Source organism: Colossoma macropomum, unplaced genomic scaffold, assembly GCF_904425465.1.
Source record: "Colossoma macropomum unplaced genomic scaffold, Colossoma_macropomum, whole genome shotgun sequence".
NCBI lineage: Eukaryota > Metazoa > Chordata > Actinopteri > Characiformes > Serrasalmidae > Colossoma > Colossoma macropomum.
The window spans coordinates 42,342,696-42,361,575 of NW_023494789.1; the positions used below are offsets into that span (position 1 = coordinate 42,342,696).

Genomic DNA, 18,880 nt, shown 5'->3' on the forward strand with positions numbered 1-18,880 from the left:
TGTGCCTTTAAGACTGACATGCTATTCCAGAATCAGTTCCTCAGTGAATGTTATTTTACTTTTTAATTTATTTAGTTATATTGATTTAAAAAATGCCATTTGCTAATTAATAAATAGTATTTTAATGCTTTGTTTTAAAACCTCTTGTACATTTGTAGTCTTGCCTGCGAGTATCGCCCTCTAAGAACGTAATCCTGCTGTGGTGTGGATGTATAGAGTGGCTTAGAGATTAACTCTGGTTTTGACTCTTGGCTCTAATGGAGCATTGATGAAATTCTCACTGCATTAACACCTACATGATCACTGCAGCTCTCTCTGTCGCTCTACTTTCCTCTCTTTTCTCAACTCTCGCTAGTCTACTTTTCTTGCCTCTTTCTTTTCTTTGTCTCTCACTTCTTTCTCTCTTTTTGTGTCTGCGCTTTTCTTGGGCCTCTTACACATCTCTCCCTCTTTCTCTCCTTTTTTTCGACTCTCCTTTTTTTTTGACTCTTATTTTTTTCTTGTTTTTCTGTCTTCTCACTACTTTTTCCCCCCCACACATTTTTTTTTCTCCTCCGTGTGGTGTGTGTGTGGTTTGTCACTCACTGGTCACCCAGTGATGTTAATCTCATCCCTGGCCGCAGCTCTGTGTTTGGACACCTGATCTCTCGCTCTTGCTGCTATTTCATCCCTCTCTCCCTCTCTCTCGCTTGCTCGCTCTTGCTCTCTCTCTCGCTTGCTCGCTCTTGCTCTCTCTCTCGCTTGCTTTCTCTTTTTTCTTTCTCTCTCTCTCGCTTTTTCCTTCTCTCTCTCACTTGCGCGCGCTCTCTCGCTCTCTCTCTCTCTCTCTCTCTCTCTCTCTCTCTCTCTCTCTCTCTCTCTCTCTCCCTCTCTCTCTCTCGCTTTCTTTCTTTCTCTATCTAAACAGCTGTTTCATGTTTGTTCGTTATTCCAGGCGTGTGTTGTTGCCTTCTGTTTCATATCCTCTCTTGTTTCTCTGTTGATTGACATGTTCTGCTGTTCTTAACACTTAATTAAATCAAATATAGCTCTGCAGGTCCCCTCGTGTAGCTTCCTCACACGGCTGGGCAGGTTTAAGTGCGCCAATGTGTTTGGTAAAGCTATAAAAAGTTTTATGGCACTGAAAAACGGGATGATCTCTGTTGCGGGAAGTTGCTCCATGTTTAAAGCTAACGCTGTGTCTTGTTTCTATGTGTGTGTGTGTGTGTGTGTGTGTGTGTGTGTGTGTAGTTTGATGAGGGCCGTAACACTTTTGATGGAGAGCTCAGTAAGGAGAACCTCCTGAGCTTCATCCAGGCCAACCAGCTCCCACTGGTCATCGAGTTCACAGAGCAGGTAAACTCTTCATGTATTTCCCTTCATTCATTTGCTTATTGGATTAAGTTTATTTTCTGGTATACTGATGCAGAAATAAGATGCACAGATTTATTTTTTACAGAACATAACAATCGCAATAATGGTGGTATGTTTAATATGGAACAATAAAATTGCACGTTTGATGGCATTGTAAATAAATATCAGTAGGTAAATATGCCATAGATGTTATTTGAATAATGTAAAAACAGTGCTTCCTTGTACATTTGGCAACTAATATAATGCTTTAGTCTGATGAACATGAACATGGGAGCAGTTAATGATGTATATATTTTTTTTTTCCCCCTCAGACGGCCCCCAAAATTTTTGGAGGTGATATCAAGTCGCATATTTTGCTCTTCGTACCCAAAGCAAGCAAAGACTTCCAGGACAAGATGGACAACTTCAGAAAAGCAGCCGAGGGCTTCAAGGGCAAGGTGAGGATGATGTACCTTGTTATTGCTGTGATGAGCATTGCTGTGCCTTGTTAGTAAGGCTGGGAGTCGACCCCAAAAAGAATCATTTCCTCGATTCCAGGTATTTAGGAATTATTCGTCGACTCCAAAGCTTTGCACTCGATTCCGCGCGGTAATGTACATATGGAGTGTGACATTCTGCTGTCACTGTTGAAATCAGGAGTCGGCAAACTGCAGCTCCGGTGCTGCATATGGCTCTTTTACTGCCCTGTTGCGGCTCCACAGCAGAATTAGATTCATAGGTAAAAATAAAATAATCCTCCTTTGCAGTAAAATAAAGCCTTTTGTCTTAAATGTTGGAGTTAATGTAAAACTCCTAATGCACCCTTTAACCCTGCAGATTGGCACACTGGTCACATAGAAATGCAGACAGTCTTGCCTAGCTAGTAGCTAATGGAAAGGCAAAGAGAGATTTAAGATGAACATCGATCATTTGGAGACACATTGTTTGCATTTATGATTACTCCAGCTGGTTTCCTGATACATAAAATTCCTGATACATTGCAGTGAGAAACTGACAAACACTAAAAAGCCGCAAAGCTGAGTCAGTTTCTCTGTCTAATTTTCCTGTTCCACCTTAATGGCTGCAGCAGTTAGCTACATTCTGGTGCCTCAGGCACCATTTAAGGTGGAATGGGAAAATTCGAACAAGAAGCTGGAGAATGAGAAGCTGAAAAATGCAAAAACATTCAAGACATTTCAAGACATTTTCTATTCTACTTTTGGAAAAGTTTCCTGCTGGAGATGCGAGAAAAGTGGCTATAGCTGAGCTTAAGCATAAAGCAGAGCAATGTTTTTTTGTTTTTTTTTCCCCCCCTCCTATTAGATTTTTTTTTTGCCTATACTCGGACATTAGCGCATACTGAGGCATATTTACAACCAAGATGGTGAAACGTTACTTTATTAAAATGGACATGAAATGTTGTGGCTCCCAAGGTGGTTTGATTTTTGTTAACTTGAAAAATGGCTCTTCTTAACTTTTGAGTTGCTAACCCCTCGCCTAGACAGTCTGTATGAAAAATGCAGACTTCCATGACACAAGCATTGATAGTCCAGTACATTGATGATAAGTTGTTAGTAAAATGTAAAATTTGTCACAAAAAATTGGCTTAGAAACAAAAAACATTGCCAGTGCCAAAACATTTGCTCACTTGAATGAGATGAATTAGGTGAAGGTAATTTAGCTAGAGCTAGCTCTGCAAAAGTTTAATAATTAATACTTCTTTCTTTTTTTGTCATTTTTCTTCTATGTCTTGTTTTTTGGAATTGAGGTTATTGTGTGGAGTCTACTCCGTGTCCAGTCACTTAGATTCTGAATCAAAGTCAATGCCAACATTTCTTGAATCGAACAGCTGTATTTGTTCGATGTTCAGTAGTGAAGGGCAGCAGTAATCAGAGGGTTTGACCATATGACTGTAACTGAAGATAATTTATATTGTCTGTCAATCGGCTGTTATCAGTTAATCCACAAATCGAATGGTCTGCCTTTATTGTTTCTGCTCACTTTGCTGCGGCCATTGTTCAAAGTGCCATCTGTGCAGCAGGCAGTTTCCGCTTTTATGGTGCAGTGAAACAATAGAAACCATATCATACTGTAGTCCATCAGAGTCTGTCAGTGACCACATGGATCATTAAACATGGAGCACTTTTTAAAGGAATCAGTAGAGGCCCTATCGCCCCCTACACTTCCTGTAGTGTATTACAATCTGTCAGAATGACTGTGTGGATCATATGAACATTATAGAGGGCTTTTTAAATGAACCGGTAGACGCTGTCACCCATTAATTTTCTTGTAATTTATTCCAGCCTGTCATTAACTGTCCTGAATATTGAGCATTATGAAGCTCTCGACACTTCTGTGTAATATCTTTAGTCAACAAATGACTCAATGTAATTTAACTGCCCCTCTCTCTGTCCTGCAGATTCTCTTCATCTTCATCGACAGCGATGTGGATGATAACCAGCGCATCTTGGAGTTCTTTGGACTGAAAAAGGAGGAGTGTCCCGCCCTGAGGCTCATCACCCTGGAGGACGAGATGACCAAATACAAGCCAGAAACCTCAGAGATTACAGCAGAAAACATCATCACTTTCTGTACAGCTTTTGTTGAGGGAAAACTCAAGGTGTGTTCACTCACCACAAAATGAGAGAGAGAGAGAGGCTGACTCTGTCCATTAAAGAATAACTGTACTCATGACTGTAGACAGTGCTGCCAGTGAGGTAACATATCGTGTTTGGTGGCAGCAAGGCCTTGGAGATGGCAATATCAAAACAAACATTTCTTTGGCTACGTTCACACATCAATTTTTTCCACCAAATCTTATTTAAAGCTCTGATGGTTATTTTTATTTTTATTTTTTAAATTTCTATTTCTCATCTTCCATTTCTTGTCTTCTTGTACACAGCCTCATCTTATGAGCCAGGACATTCCTGAGGATTGGGACAAGAACCCAGTTAAGGTCCTGGTGGGCAAGAACTTTGAGGAAATTGCCTTCGACCCCACCAAGAACGTCTTTGTTGAGTTTTGTAAGTGCCCGTGTCTACTTGCAGCACAGTTTTAGCCAAGCGGCTCATATTTAGGCATCAGGGGCCTATAATGTTTGCCAGTGAACAAAATACAGGAGTTTACATACTTTGAAACTATGAAATTAAAATACAGATGCAGTGAGACACTATAATAAATGTGTAATAAATGTGGAAGGCCGTATTTCAGGTCTCTCCTCACTGCAGACACATTGGAGACTCATAGAAATGTGGTGTGTGAACGGCTATAAGTCTCATTGTCCACTGAGACGGACGGTAATGCCAGGTATGAACAGGCCTGAATGTAACCGACTGTTCCGATAGGTGTCTATCTCTGTGTGCAGTAAAAACCAGTTGGTCCATGTATCTCTGTGGCCAGAGTGACTGACGTGGACTAAATTTTGCTTTCCTGATACAAAGAGGAGGAATACTTCTATATTTTTCCAGCAGCTGGGGGATTTGGTTATTTTTTGTCCCGCAAAAGTCGCTCTCTGTGTGGGGAATTTCCCCGTGGCGGAAGGGTATTTGCAGGGCCACTCACAGGCTGCACGTGCCCGGGGCTTCGTATGCTGCCCGCTGCATACGGCCTTGGCATGAGCCGTGAGTGGATTCATTCAGCTGTCGGTGCCAGACGCTCTCAACAAAGATGCACTCTGGAGGACCAGAGACAGATTCCCTCATACTTTCCACTGTGCTGGGCTTAGGAGACAGCAATAACGTTTCATTCTCTGAACCCGGGGACCTCACCCCGCCTCCCACCCCCCTCAGTGAGTTTGTCCAGGCCACTGTTGACCCTCAGCTACTGAAGCTGCAGCCCAGCTTAAGCCGAGTCTCCCAGCAGGACATTGTGCACACAAGCTGTTCAGCAGAAGGAATCAGTGTCTCTGCTTAAGCTGAGAAACGCTCAGTCACTGGTTTTGTTGCTGAGGCATGTTTATTTTGGCTTCGCACCCCTCAGACTGTTGCATCATTCATTTTTTTAGTCCTGGCTCTTTGATTAATGTCATTACAGTGTTGTTTTCTAGTAATCCTGTTCCACTTGAATGGAAAAACCTTGACAGGTTACCATTATTTTTGAAAAAAATGTGACACACTTCATGGTGTTGGACACAACAAAGCTATATCAGTGCCTTTCTAAACGAGTGCCAAGTAATGCCTTTACAAAGTAAAAAAATCTAAATAAGTAAAGAGAGGCAAATTAATCGGTCACAGTGTGATACAGCATTAGAAGAGGCTACAAATAGTTAGCAGGATAAAAATGAATTAGTTTCTTCGATGCAACGTTTATAATTGCTCTCAATGCCAAAAAAAAAACAACAAAAAACGTGGAGGCGTATGCACTGGCTGAAAATCAGTTTGAAATGTTATGCATTGATTGAGTCATGATTTACCAACAAAGCAAAATGATTTTAAAAACAATGTGATTTGACATCTTTTCAAACTGCCGCTAACACAGCGTCATTGGACAGCTGAACACGCTCAGAGGAGAGCACTAATCGCCAGTTCTGTTACGTCAGCTAACACACACCTGCACTGGCTAGCATCGTGCTGAGTGATGGAGGGGAGAAGGGGGGGGCATCCTACCCACCCAGAGAGAGCAAGGACAATAGTGCTTTCTTGGACTCCCGGCCATGGATGGCTGTGGCATCACCAGGATCTCTGATCTCCTTGCCTGGTTCAAGGGAGCGTTCCCAAGCAGCACTAGAGAAATGATCACAATTTGTTTGTTGAAAGTGGTTAATCGAATGGCCAAATCAAAGTTCTGACCTTAATCCTGTAGAAATGTTGTGGAAGGACCGGAAACAAGCAGTTCATGGGAGGAAACCCACCAACATAAGAGCTGAAGCTGTGCAGGACTAATCAACAGTTACTGGAAACGTGTAGTTGCTGTTATTGATGCACAAGGGGGTCACACCAGATGTTATCTAAGGGGTTCACATTCTTTTGGCACTCACAGCTGTGTGATCTTGGTCATTTATTTATTGAGGAAAATATGTGACGATGCTTCGCCGAATGCCTCATCATATAATACAAGTCTAATATTTTTGTCTCATTTGTTTAATTTGGTTCTCTCCATCTACTATTAGGACTTGTGTGAAAATCTGAAGTATAAATAAAACAGGATAAATTTGATTTATTATGATTTAAATTTCTTTGCACACGGTGGTAGCAGAAATGCAGATGTTCTTTTATTGATGACTCTTCCCTTTCCTTTAGATGCCCCCTGGTGCGGTCACTGCAAACAGCTGGCTCCTATCTGGGACCAGCTGGGAGCGAAATATAAGGACAGCAAAGATGTCGTGGTAGCCAAGATGGACTCCACAGCCAATGAGATCGAGACTGTTAAAGTCCACAGTTTCCCCACATTGAAATTCTTCCCTGCTGGGGAGGAGCGCAAGGTGAGACCTTTACCTTCCACCTCTTTACTTAGTTCATATCTAAAGCTCTGTTGGTGCTGGATTAGTTTTCCATTAGGAATAAAAATAAGTAGGAATGATCTTTTAGGAGACTTGAGGTTTCCTTAAGCACCATCGCCTCCAATTCTATCACTTTTTAGGTCATTGTATGTATGCGTGGACAGCTACAGGGCTTGCTCTATTCAGACTTTATCCTAAGAAGGCAGATCATATAAAACTGGGTAAGATTAAATATTGATCTAGACCTGATGTTAGCAGTGGAGCAAAAAATAGATGTACTTGAAATGGAGAAGTCTCATCACATGCTGAGTTTGGTTGCAAAATATAAAGATTGGGTTACCGATAATCATATTAACCAGCCATGAGTATATTAATGCCTCACAGCACTGAAGAAGTTGCAACATACAGCAGCTTTTCAGCCTAATTTCAGGCTCATTGCTCAATGTTGAGGTGTTATAACCTGTTATGTTGCTAGCAGTGAGGAGGAGCGTCTGTGGTTTGAAGGAGTAGTTTGTTGAAAAATCAAATTTACACAAAAAATGAAATTTTATGATCATACTTCCCTGACCCCAGTCAAAGTTGATCAACCAAGTAGTGGTAAATCTTTTCTAGAAGTTCAATCTTTTTTTTTCTTTTGGTCTGGTCAGGAAAGGTGGGCTTGTATACAGCTTTTTGATCTGACATACAGTTTTCATACAATCTTCAATAAATCCCATATGAATGAATGGGGTAATAAATTGCACGTCCATCTACTGTCTTTCTGCTCAATGGAAAGACACAGTTTTGCATATACTATCTCATGGCAGGCCCCCAAGCACAAATTCAATGTTGTTCTGACCCATGCTCATCTGTGCTCCCCACCCTTCACCCCTAGTTTGTCCTGTAGACTCCCATTCATTTTGGCCCCCACCCAAGCCCAAACATTACTTTGCCTGACAGCCACCAAACTGCATGTACTCACTCAGGGCAGGTCCCTAAACTCTAATCTACAGCCATACTGACCCACAGTCTTTTCTATTGATGCTTATCCCATGTTCCTCCCGTAGAGTCCCATTCATTTTTCACAATTAGCAACTACTTGGCAACCCCCTAACAACCACTCAGTACACACTCCTCATGCCATAGCAACTGTCTAGAAACACCTTACCAGCCACCTATCAGGAAAAACTTCAGCCGTGCAATCTCTCTGCATTTTCTTCAGGAAATGCACTATACTAGTTTTATTACTTATTGGCTACGTTAGCCTCGTAGCTCTGACATCAGGATAAGGGTGAGAAACAGTAATATCTCTTCAAATGTAGAAAACTACTCTCAGCATTATCACTGACCACTTACAGCAGTATAAGCTGACTGCAGTTAACTTTGTCCAGACTGGCACTGCAGTCAGGTTTACTTGCCACACCCCCGTCTCAGAAACCCCTATCACATTCCCTCGCATTACTTTGCACCCCTTGAAGAGATGCTGGTGATGGCTGAGGGGTTATTTTTGAAAGTGGCAGCGATAGTAACCCAGTGAAACTTTCTATCCGTGGTTTATTAGCTTCCCGGTTTAGAGCCGAACTGTTTACGACAGTGGCAACACGTGCTGATGAAAACCAGACGCGCCTGGCCCAGTAAATCATATCACCTGCTGTGTGCCAAGGAGATCCGGTCAAAACTGCCCCCCGTCGGACGCTGGGCTCTCCAGGGGAGCTCGGCACTGTGCCAAGTAAATGCCCTTCGTTTGCCGCTGTCTATATTGATTTCTGAAGGATTTGAGTTTCTGCTGGGTTGCTACCTGAAGCAGCTTCAGCTCGATTGTGATCAATATTGTAATCAGTATTCTTTTCAGCAGTCCATTTGACAAGGATTTAATTCGGGGCCCTTTGCCTCTTGTTTTAAAATAGCTTTGTGGGTTTTTGTTTGCATTTAAGAACAAACAATGACAGAGTCAATTATGACGAATGAGGTCAGGACAAATATTTCAACATTTCTGCATAATTCAGTGGTTGAGTAAACAAACGTTTAGTGATTTGATGTGAAATGAGAGTTATTGACAGTGGTGGTGATGAGAATCAGGGGTCATAATATCTAGGCAAATAACATAGTCATTTATTTAGTATCCAAAACCACCAGTGGACCCTCTGAGTTTTATATTTAATGCTGATTCTAAAATGTTGGTAAATGTTTTTTTGGGGGAGTATTTTGCATGCACACCTTCACCTTTAATCAATTATTTATTTATTTTTTTTGTGTTTTAGGCCAAAACTTGCTCAAAACTATCGTTATCAATGTCTAAGACATCTGGAAGCATATTCATGACATTTCGTGTAATAACTTTCTGTGAGCAAGCTTTTAGAGCAAAGGTGGCAAACTCGACCACTAAACCAGCTGTGTTTTTTTTTTCCCATTTTTACTTAATATTTTGCCATGACCCAAACTGGCCACTGTTTATTCAAAATACACCAAAACTGCAACAGAAAAATATGCATTGAATGCTTAAATACTTAAAAATAATTCTAAATAAAACTGCCTGTTTGCGTAAACTAGACACCTGGCATATTTTCTTTTTGTGTAACTGCTGGCCCAGAGATTGTTGTTGGAGGAATGGGGTCCGAGCGCACATCATGTTGCAGTGCATGCTGGGGACTGTAATGAATCTCAGGGTGAAACGCACTGGTAAGAATAGAAAAATAAAATAATCTTGCGGGACAAATAGGATTCTGCCACAGGCCTGACTCTGCCTGCGGCCCTTGTGTTTGGCACATGGGTTTTAGAGGCTTTAAACTCTTCAGACCTGGTTCCTATCACAATTCTCATGCTAAGTTTCTGTAAAACAGTACGTACCATCAAACCACTCTGAGTTACTGCCCTCTGGGCTAAATAAAGTCCAGTTTTTTCAGTGTATAGGTTTCTGAATCAGTCGGTTACCCTGTTACTGTCTAATGTGCTAAGAATATCAGGGGAAAAACCCGATATCATATTATTGAGACAAGTCAAACTATTATCTACCGCAAACCCCTTACATGGGTTGAAGTGATAATGGCCTTTGGCAGCAGTTGTAGGCTGTATTTTTAGGTACCACCTTTATATCCACAGTTCTAAATCAAGACTTTGTTGCTTACTTGAGCATCAGTCAACGAAAAGTGGACTACTTTTAGGTTGACAGAAGCTTAGCAATGATGTAGCACAATTTAGCACCCATGAATCTCTGACTCGCAGTTGTCACTGGTTCATTAACACCAGAAGTTGTCATAAAAAATGTTATAACTGCATTGTGGAAAGATTGATGTACATTTTTCTAAGCGAATAGTCTGCATTTTATTCACCAAATTTTTTACACAAAAGCTGGAACTTTCATGCATTACATTTAAAAAAAAATAAATAAATAAATAAAAAAGCCACGTAAACAGCCAGTTTAATGTATAAACTAAATTGAGCCTGTTCACCTGGGAAGCATAAATTATCCCTGAGGGAATCCCGCTCAAGGCCGGATGTGCCCTTTGCTGTGTGCGTGAGGAGCGAGCAGATGGCGTCTATAGAACTGTTGGCTGATGTCAGCTAGCCCCTGTTTGACATCTGTATTAAGTGTCTGTATTAAGTTGCTACTTGAATCTGAGGTGCCAGAAGCCTGGCACTGCAAGGGCACCCAGCTTTTACCCAGCCAACATCATAAACACCCCTCTGGGGAGTCATAGACTCTGTATGTGAAGGGTATGAAGGGTTGTGCAGATGTTTTAATGTTGCAGAAAGTTTTTTGCCAGAATGTGGTGCATAAACCACTGCTGGATCGCTAATGCCCGTTTACTCTGTCTCTCTGTGTGCAGATAATTGACTACAGCGGGGAGAGGACGCTGGAGGGCTTTACAAAGTTCTTGGAGAGTGGTGGAAAGGAAGGAGGAGCACCAGCAGGAGATGATGATGAGGTAGGTGTGACTAAGATGCTATGGCTGCCTTCACACAGCAGGTAAAAGTGGCCCAAATCTGAATTTCTAACCTTTTTGTTTGGCTGTTCACATTATCTTTTAAATGTGATCTGTATGCGACATCAGTCTGAACAGATGTCTGAGCCGCATGCGCAAAAGAACAATGGTTTATGTTGCTTCATGGCTCATGCAGAGGTAAACAATCACGACGGCCAGCGAATGCACGTCTGCTCCCAGAGCTTTCAGTTTCATCTTCACTTGCATGACAGGAGCCTTCATGAAGCTTCATTGACTTGACAGCTGGGCTCATCACCCAGAATTTGTTCGAGCTCGTTGTAAACAGGGCACAGTCACTTATTTGGTTCATGTTCTCGGATTCTTTAAACTTAGATTTCAGACCTTTAACTGTTCTTTGACACAGCCTCATTCTCTTATGGCTGAACTTTCAAAATCTCTTCGAACACAGAGGGGTTTGGATACGTCTTTTCTAAGTTTTTGTACAGAAACATCACCCCAAATCTTTGAGGCCACAGCAGCGTGAAATGATGAATGTGGAGTTGGATTGACGTAAAAGTTGCATGAATTCCAATCTGGCTGTTCAGAGTCGCGTTGTTGCATTTCTGATACGCACAGATTTCAGTACCACATATGAAAGCGTCTCAAATCGGAATTGAAAATGTCAGTCAGTGTGTTTTTGCTGTTCACAGTGCCACACAGATGACACATCTGTGTCACATATGAAGAAAAAGATCGGATTTGGACCACTTTTACCTGCTGTGTGAGCAAAGCCTGTGACTAAGTAATCGAGTATTGGGTATTCATTATGCTGCATCATGGAAATACTGAGAGAAAATATACAGGCCAACAATTCAACGAAAAACTGTTAACAGGCCTATGAAGTGCAATAATTTTTGCCTTGTGTTTAAGTATATTACACTTTGCTCGTATCTGTAACTGGCTTAACTATTCAAGCTGATGTTGGCTCAGCAATGACGAGATATGATCACACGTCATTCACTGAGGATAAAAACCTCGTGTCGAAGCCCGTAAGTCATCACCACACACCACTGCATTGGCTGGCTCTCATTAGCTCATCTGAAGGGGCAGCCTGCGTTACTTAAGCCTTATCCAACACACAAACTTCTCGGTTCAACCCACCAATGAATTTTCCTTTCTGTTGTTCCCTTTCTCCCCATGGGTAACCTGCTATTAACACCTACAGATAGTCAAATATCAAAACTGGTCAGAATACACATCCAGGTAACACCAAGGCTGTTTTTTGTTGAGCACAAAGCTCAGTTTTCAACTAATAGTTCACCAGTCATGCTCCCTTACATACATAAGGAAATAAAGAAATGCAGTCAACTGAAGATCACTAAGAATGATCAGTCCAGAGGTTCTCAGTTTGGCCCTCTGGGACCCCCAGACAGTTCCACATTTTTGCTCCCTTTTTGTTGCAAGCTAAGTTGGAGCAAAAATCTGGACTGTCTCTAAGGACCAGTTTAAGAACTACTGGATTGGTCACCAGGCCAACTTGGAGGTGATGGCCTAGATAACACATTCCAAATCCGTTGCTTTTCATAGCTACCATTTTAGTTTCAGAAAGCATTATTAAAAGCCCTGTTTTGCGGTCATTCAGATTTGCAAAGGTTTCTACTGTGGCTGTTGAAGTATGTGCGAAGTTACCAGAGTCTAAATAATGCAGTGGTCATAAATGACAGTGCTGGGGACCTAAAGTGCTACATTTTTGTGTTCGCTGTTCAATAAACATGCCACAACTTCTCAGGTAATTTAGAGTTTCAGATTAAAGACTGAGAAACTCTGATTGAATACATTAGGTCTCAACTGGAGCTTGAACCGCTGCAACAATGTGTATTTAATGCCATTTTGAGCCCCTCTAATGCTGCTTGATGGCTGCAGTTATATTTGCGGCTGCTCCATGTCCATCAGAAAGCCCTGCATTCTTGGCTTGGCTCCCGAAGCACTGCAGGAGGTTAAAGACCTTGCTGCACATCAGAAATGCCTGCCTTATGGCTGTGTCTCGATCTGCAGTCAAATCTGCACCCCAGTGCATCCTGTACAATGGTGTGTTTTTTTTTTTTTTGTTTTGTTTTTTTTTTCCTTTCCATTCAGATGATTTGTCAGATTTGTCTTGCTCAGTCTGTCTTTAAATCTACCACATCTGCTCATGGGTTTTAGTTTGCTGTTATCTTTAAATTGGAGGTTTCGAGGCCCAGTCCTGGAAAGCCACAACACCCAGAGTTCAGCACTTTTTTATTATTATTAAGCTTTTATTATTTCCTATGATTTTGTTTAATTCAAGAAAAACACAGTCTTGAGTCAAATCAAATCATGTTCATCACATTTACACAGATGCGAAGGTAATCAGATTATACAAGATATGGATATGTGAATATGTACAAGATGTCCATCTATATGTGCAGGTGTACATATAGGGTTGCTAGATAGGAGTAACAGTAAGATCAGAGTAAGTGTGTGTGAGGTGTGGATGCAGTGTGGTTTGCCTATGGAGTCAGACATTGTTCTAAGTTTGAGGTCAGTCTTTTGCTGCTACTCAGTTATGCCATTTACAGTATTGTAAACGGTCATATGCATTTATTTACTTGTGCATTAAGGGATTTAGTACCTCTTACTTGCTAGATTATCCTTGAACATGACCTTCAAATCAACCCCTGACCTGTTAAGTATTTGGGTTGTATCTTTAAAAAATAAATAAATAAAAAATTCCCCCCATTTTCTTAGCCATTTGCATCTTTCATTCTTCTCATGTTTCATACCTTCATTTGAAACCTAAGTAGCCTGTTTGAGTGCTAGTGTCAAAATATGACACAATGGGTTTGAGATGTTATTTTAATGGTCATATTCTCACATCTGCCTCAAGTGCCCGCTAAGTCATGGGACTGATGAACTTCTGACCGATGTTTATGATCATGACCACAAGTCAGGGAGTCTAGTTTCTCCAGTGAGTCTTGGTTTACAAGCTCTGATTCAAGTCCAGCACAGCTGCCCCTTGCATCTAACTCTTAGCTTGCAGAATGTAGATTTAAAATAAATGAGAATGCTAACTAGGAGCACTAACATTATTAATCAAAATGCTTAGCCCAAACCACTGATGGTCAGTTAAACCAAGCACTGGCCTGCAAAAACTTTTCCCCACCATATTCAGCACACTTTTCCTGGGCACATGGCCCAAGCTGTGGTATGTGAACCCATCACCAAAACCCAGTAAGACCACCACATTCTGCGATGCCCTTAATTCTTTCAGTGGCCACCATTTGGTATCCAGACTGGATAAGATCCAAAGCTTGAAAACCCATCCCAATCCCCTGGTTCTGATTCTAGGAAGTCTAATTCCAGGGCCTTACTGCTGTTGCTAATGCCTAGCACAGCTGTTAAGGGCTGTTTACCTCTTGGATGATGGGATCCAACCGCCAGCAGCCGCTGACAGCAGCTCCAGCAGTAACTCCTTCAACAGCCGTTAGTTTGCTGTTACTCCTGTTGGCATCACGAACGTGCATGATGCTCGTGACAGGGTGGCCGTGCCATTCGTGGCACAGTTGTTCCTTTGCAACAAGTCCAAATTGCCAACAACACCCTTGAAAACAGAGATGCCAGCAAAGGCTTTTTGGAGCATTGCCATAGTTTGGCTACCTGAAAAGCCTTTCTGTAGATGGTGCTTTTAAAAGCTCACTCGAAATCTCTGATTTGAAAGGTTCTTTAGTGAACCAAAAGCTTATGTTCTGCAGACTCAAACCAAACCCTTTTTGGTACCCTTAGCCTTATAGCCTTGCTCACAGTGATGCGCACAGGGACCGGTGTTCCTAAAGAACCTCTCAATTTACACTTCTTTAGAGAATCATTTTGGTCATGGTCACTTTTTTAATGAATTTTTTTATGTATTATATTTGTAAGTAGGGTGCCGAACTAAATCCCTTCTGGGCCACAGCTTTGGAGCGTTCAGCATTCTGTCACGTTGAACACAATTGACTCAACTCGTCAGCTAATTAGCAAGGCCTTGAGTTGAATTCAGGGTGTTAGAAGAGGGAAATGCTAATCTCTGCAGAGCTGTGGCCTGGAGGAAACCCAGTTCCACACCTGGTTTTGAAGGTTTTTCCTAAAGCTGTACATCCAAGCCAATTAGGAGCTTTTATTTTAAAGACTGGATCACAAATGAATCACAATGGTTAACACTGGTACATTAGCAGATAGTGTCTGCCATGGAGAACATGTAGCTATAAGAAGCCGATGAGTGCATTCAAACCTAAAACTTTCATTTAATGTTATTTGTTGTGTTATATAATATTCTGTAGTGCAGTGCTGTGTCACTCAGCCTCATCAGTTTGATGGAATTTACAATTTTGTATGGTTTGCTTTTTTTCCATTAATGTTTTCACTACAACTCCCAGTGTGCATCATGCAAACACACGATACAACCACCCGACGACATCAAGGGTCTCAATGGGCTTGTAGTTTTGCACTCCTAAACATTTTTTCCCACCTTAAAGATACATCATCAGTAGTTCTAGTAGTTTTTTAGATGGGTGGAGAACAATAATGCATCATTGATATGTTGTAGGTATGTTTGCTACACTCATGGTTTAAGGATTCTTCAATAAAGAAAATGGTTCTATAAAGAACCTTGGACACTCCAAGAACCCTCTGCATGATTAAAAGTTTCTTTGCATCATGAAAGTGTTCTTCAGAATGTGCTGTAGACAATTTTGTATGTATATAGCACCCAAAAGGGTTCTCCTATTGTTACGATGTCAAGCTTGTAACAAAAGAAGAATCCTTTTGGGTGCTATTTAGAGCCCTTTTCAAAAAAAAAGGTTCTATATAGAACCATCTACAGCACATTCTCCATCAATCTGAAAAACAGTTTCATGCTTAAATCATGCACAGGGTTCTGTGAGTGTTCATGGTCCTTTCTAAAGAACCATATTTTTTAAGGGTGAAACACCATTTTTCTTTTCTTCTTGCTCAACATTGTGACTGACTGAAGCCCCAGACTCACCTATTGGCTGACGCATAGTTACATCCAAGTTTGTTCCGTCAAAAGTTCTGAATAAATGATTGTAACTTTCAGACACATTGAAATGAGATTTTGATGGATACTGAAATGTCGTTGTGCACACAGCCTTACTCTTGTGGTATGACTGAAGCTTGGATTGGCAGCGAATGTAAAACTGTTTTTAAAAACGAAAATCACTTGATCTGTTGGATGAACATTCATGTATTTCCTCTTTCTGCGTAGGATTCGGACCTTGAAGATGCCGACCTCGAGGATGCGGACGATTCAGACGAAGGACACGATGATGAAGGGCACGATGAGTTATAAGGGCGGGCGGGAGAGAGAGAGGAGGACACGAGGAGAGACAAAACCCCTTCACCACCACCACTTCCACTCTAACGCACCCTCCCCGTCCTGGGAAACCTCAAGCTTCTCCTAGTCAACCCCACAGCTGCCGGGCGTCCGCCCGCATCCCGCCGCTATAGCAACCGTTTCCATCCTGACGGTCTCCAGCCCGAACTCTTCTTACCACTGGACCTCAAAGAATAAAAAAAAATGTTTTGGGTCATTTATGGAGCGTGTTTTCTGCTTCTGTTAGGAGACCCACCTGCTTAACCTCAGTGTTGGCATTTAAGCTTGTTTATCCTCAGATTTTTGAGGTTTTTAATCGTCTAATTAGCTTCTCTACAAGCCCACCACCTCACTAATTAGTTTAATTTGACATCTAATCTTGCACAGGGAGCAGAGTTGGAAAGGAAAGCCAGCTTATTTAATTTTTTTCCTCCAGAAAGGAGTGGACGAGTGTACAGTGGCTGGAATGGATGGATTTCTCAGGGCATCGGGGCCACATTCAATAGGAGGTTGATCAAAGCATTACATTCTGTCTAGAGCGGGCCATTGCGATACAAATGCAGGTGTAGCCGAGACCAAGCTGAGGTAGTTTCCCTTTTCTTGCTTTTTGTTTTTCTATTACAGTCTCTTTTTCACCGTTTTCTCCCAAATCATTAAAGGAAAAGCTCAACCATACATGCTAATTTAGCTGACGGTGAATGAGAGCCACTAGCCACCAATTAGCATGATGTAATTTTCATAACACTAATTAATGGCTGTTCTTCATTCATAGTTAGCAATATTAGCATCATTGACAGAGCTATTCCTTTAATGTCTGGCTACTGAATTATTTTTTAAGATATGAAATATGTTTGTTTTATTTAATTCTGTGTTTCCAGTTGTTTCTCTTTTGAATGGGTTTTTGTGTAAGGGCCCGTGGCCCTCTCGGTCTCAGAGGAAAGCAAAAAAATAAATACAATTCTGTAGCACTTCATTACGCCAGCAGAGATTTCATATCAGTTACTGAAGCGGCGACAGTTCATAGTTGGGAATAATTCCATTAAAAGTTCATCCTTTCTTTCTTTTTATCCCATCCTTTAATCTCCCTTGTCCTTGCGGCGGTTTGCGCCAAGGCGGTTCTGTCTGTGTGGTCAGTAAAACGGGGAGGGAACAATGCAGGAAAATGCTAAGGCTACCTTGATCAGCGTGTAGTTTTGTTTTGTCTTTCACACGTCCAGGGACAGGGTTGTGAATATATTCTATTGTTCTTTTCACCCCCAGCTGTTTGTGGTTATTTTTTCTAGTAGGGGTGGATATCAGGGGTGATGTAAATGGGGGAATTGAATGGGGGGGTTTGTACAGGGTGGGACTTCTGTAAGAGTTTTTTGGTTGTTTTGTTTTAATTGAAAGCTGTAAGCGAGAAAGGAGCGAATATGTTCAGAGAAGTGAAGCATTCCATCACATTTTCAATTCGATGTGGAAAAGTTAACTGGTGGCCAAATAAACAACAAAAATGGTGACAAACTTGTGTTGGTGTCTTTTATTTTTTTATTTTTTTCTCTTTCATTTTTTTTCTTTCACTTTTAGTTGTAAGTGTTTAGAATTCTGTGCTGATTTGTAATTCAGCTTAATAGTGGTGAGAATTTGCCCATTGGTTGTCCTTACATTTCATTGCTAAACTGAAGGTTTAGGCCTTACAGAATTGCTCAGAGTGGTGGTGATGGGGACCAGACGTCCACCTCTAAAAGCTCCCTCACAGAAAGTTATTACATGAAATTGTTATCAATACACTGCCTGATTGTTTTGGCCAAAATTATATAATTTTTTGGTGGGTGTTGAGGCAAAATAGTCTCCAAAGAAAATGTATTATTTAAGATTTTCCAATATTTTCCAATCATCAACATTCCATAAAAGACTCAGACACGTGGTTCACTGGTGGTTTTGGATAGTAAATAAAATGGCTATATTTGTGTTGTAGTCATGGCGACCCCTGGTTCCTATCACCACCACTATAAAGAAATCTGAACCATTTCACACCAAACCACTCTGAATGACTCTCTTTACATCTCAAACACCGAGTTATACAGAACTCAAAATGTGTAAATAATGGTGTTCTTTAAGATTTAGAAGTTTCTCTTCCATTTTTTAATTCAACACTTGAGAATATTGGACAATCAGCATCTAGTTTGAGTCGAACCTGCTGCAGTCATTTAGATTTTAACTAATTGAGTCAGAATTTGTTTGCATGAAATAGAGAATCTCAACAAAAAAAACTGACGAACCAAATGATGCAGAGTAGATGAGGAAAGAGTGTTCTAGGTTCTGTAATCAGACGTTTGTCTGGTCCGTGTACTCCGGCCTTAAGGGTTAAGTTGGGGGTCTCTGTGTACCTGGGGAAAGTCCAGGCAAAGCCATTTGTGATGCCTTGCTGGTGACGGATGTTTAAATTTAATTTCTGACCACACGCTGCCCTGACAGTGATGACACTTGTATCTGAACCAGCTTACTGGCACTTTAGTTCCGGCAGTAGGTTATCCTTTAGCTCGTGCTTACGGTCATTCAGTGTCATGTGAGTGAGTTTTCTGAATTGTTCTTGAAGGGTGATTATTTTATTAGGGGCATATGAGTATTTTAGAGACTGTTTTATGTTACATGGTACTACAAAACCCATTAATTTATTAAGTCACACTGATGTTTAAGTATACTGTTACATTACAGTTCAAAATAAGATTAAATAATAAATCTACCATCACAATATATCAATCTGTGTGGCTGTAATAGTGCACTTTTTGAGAAAGAGAATGGCACCAACAGTGGACTTTTGTTGTTTAAGCTGATTACACA

General features: G+C 41.2%; 1 protein-coding gene across 1 annotated transcript in view; it reads left to right on the forward strand.

Moving 5' to 3' along the window:
- Positions 1-17,560, forward strand: part of p4hb (prolyl 4-hydroxylase, beta polypeptide) — a 28,334-nt gene extending 10,774 nt beyond the window's left edge. The window contains exons 5-11 of the mRNA XM_036571389.1: positions 1,231-1,335; positions 1,665-1,790; positions 3,752-3,952; positions 4,235-4,355; positions 6,570-6,751; positions 10,576-10,674; positions 15,950-17,560. Coding sequence (XP_036427282.1) covers positions 1,231-1,335; positions 1,665-1,790; positions 3,752-3,952; positions 4,235-4,355; positions 6,570-6,751; positions 10,576-10,674; positions 15,950-16,033 — 918 coding nt within the window. The 3' untranslated portion in view covers positions 16,034-17,560. The remainder of the gene's footprint in view (positions 1-1,230; positions 1,336-1,664; positions 1,791-3,751; positions 3,953-4,234; positions 4,356-6,569; positions 6,752-10,575; positions 10,675-15,949) is intronic.
- The last annotated feature ends 1,320 nt before the right edge of the window (positions 17,561-18,880 follow it).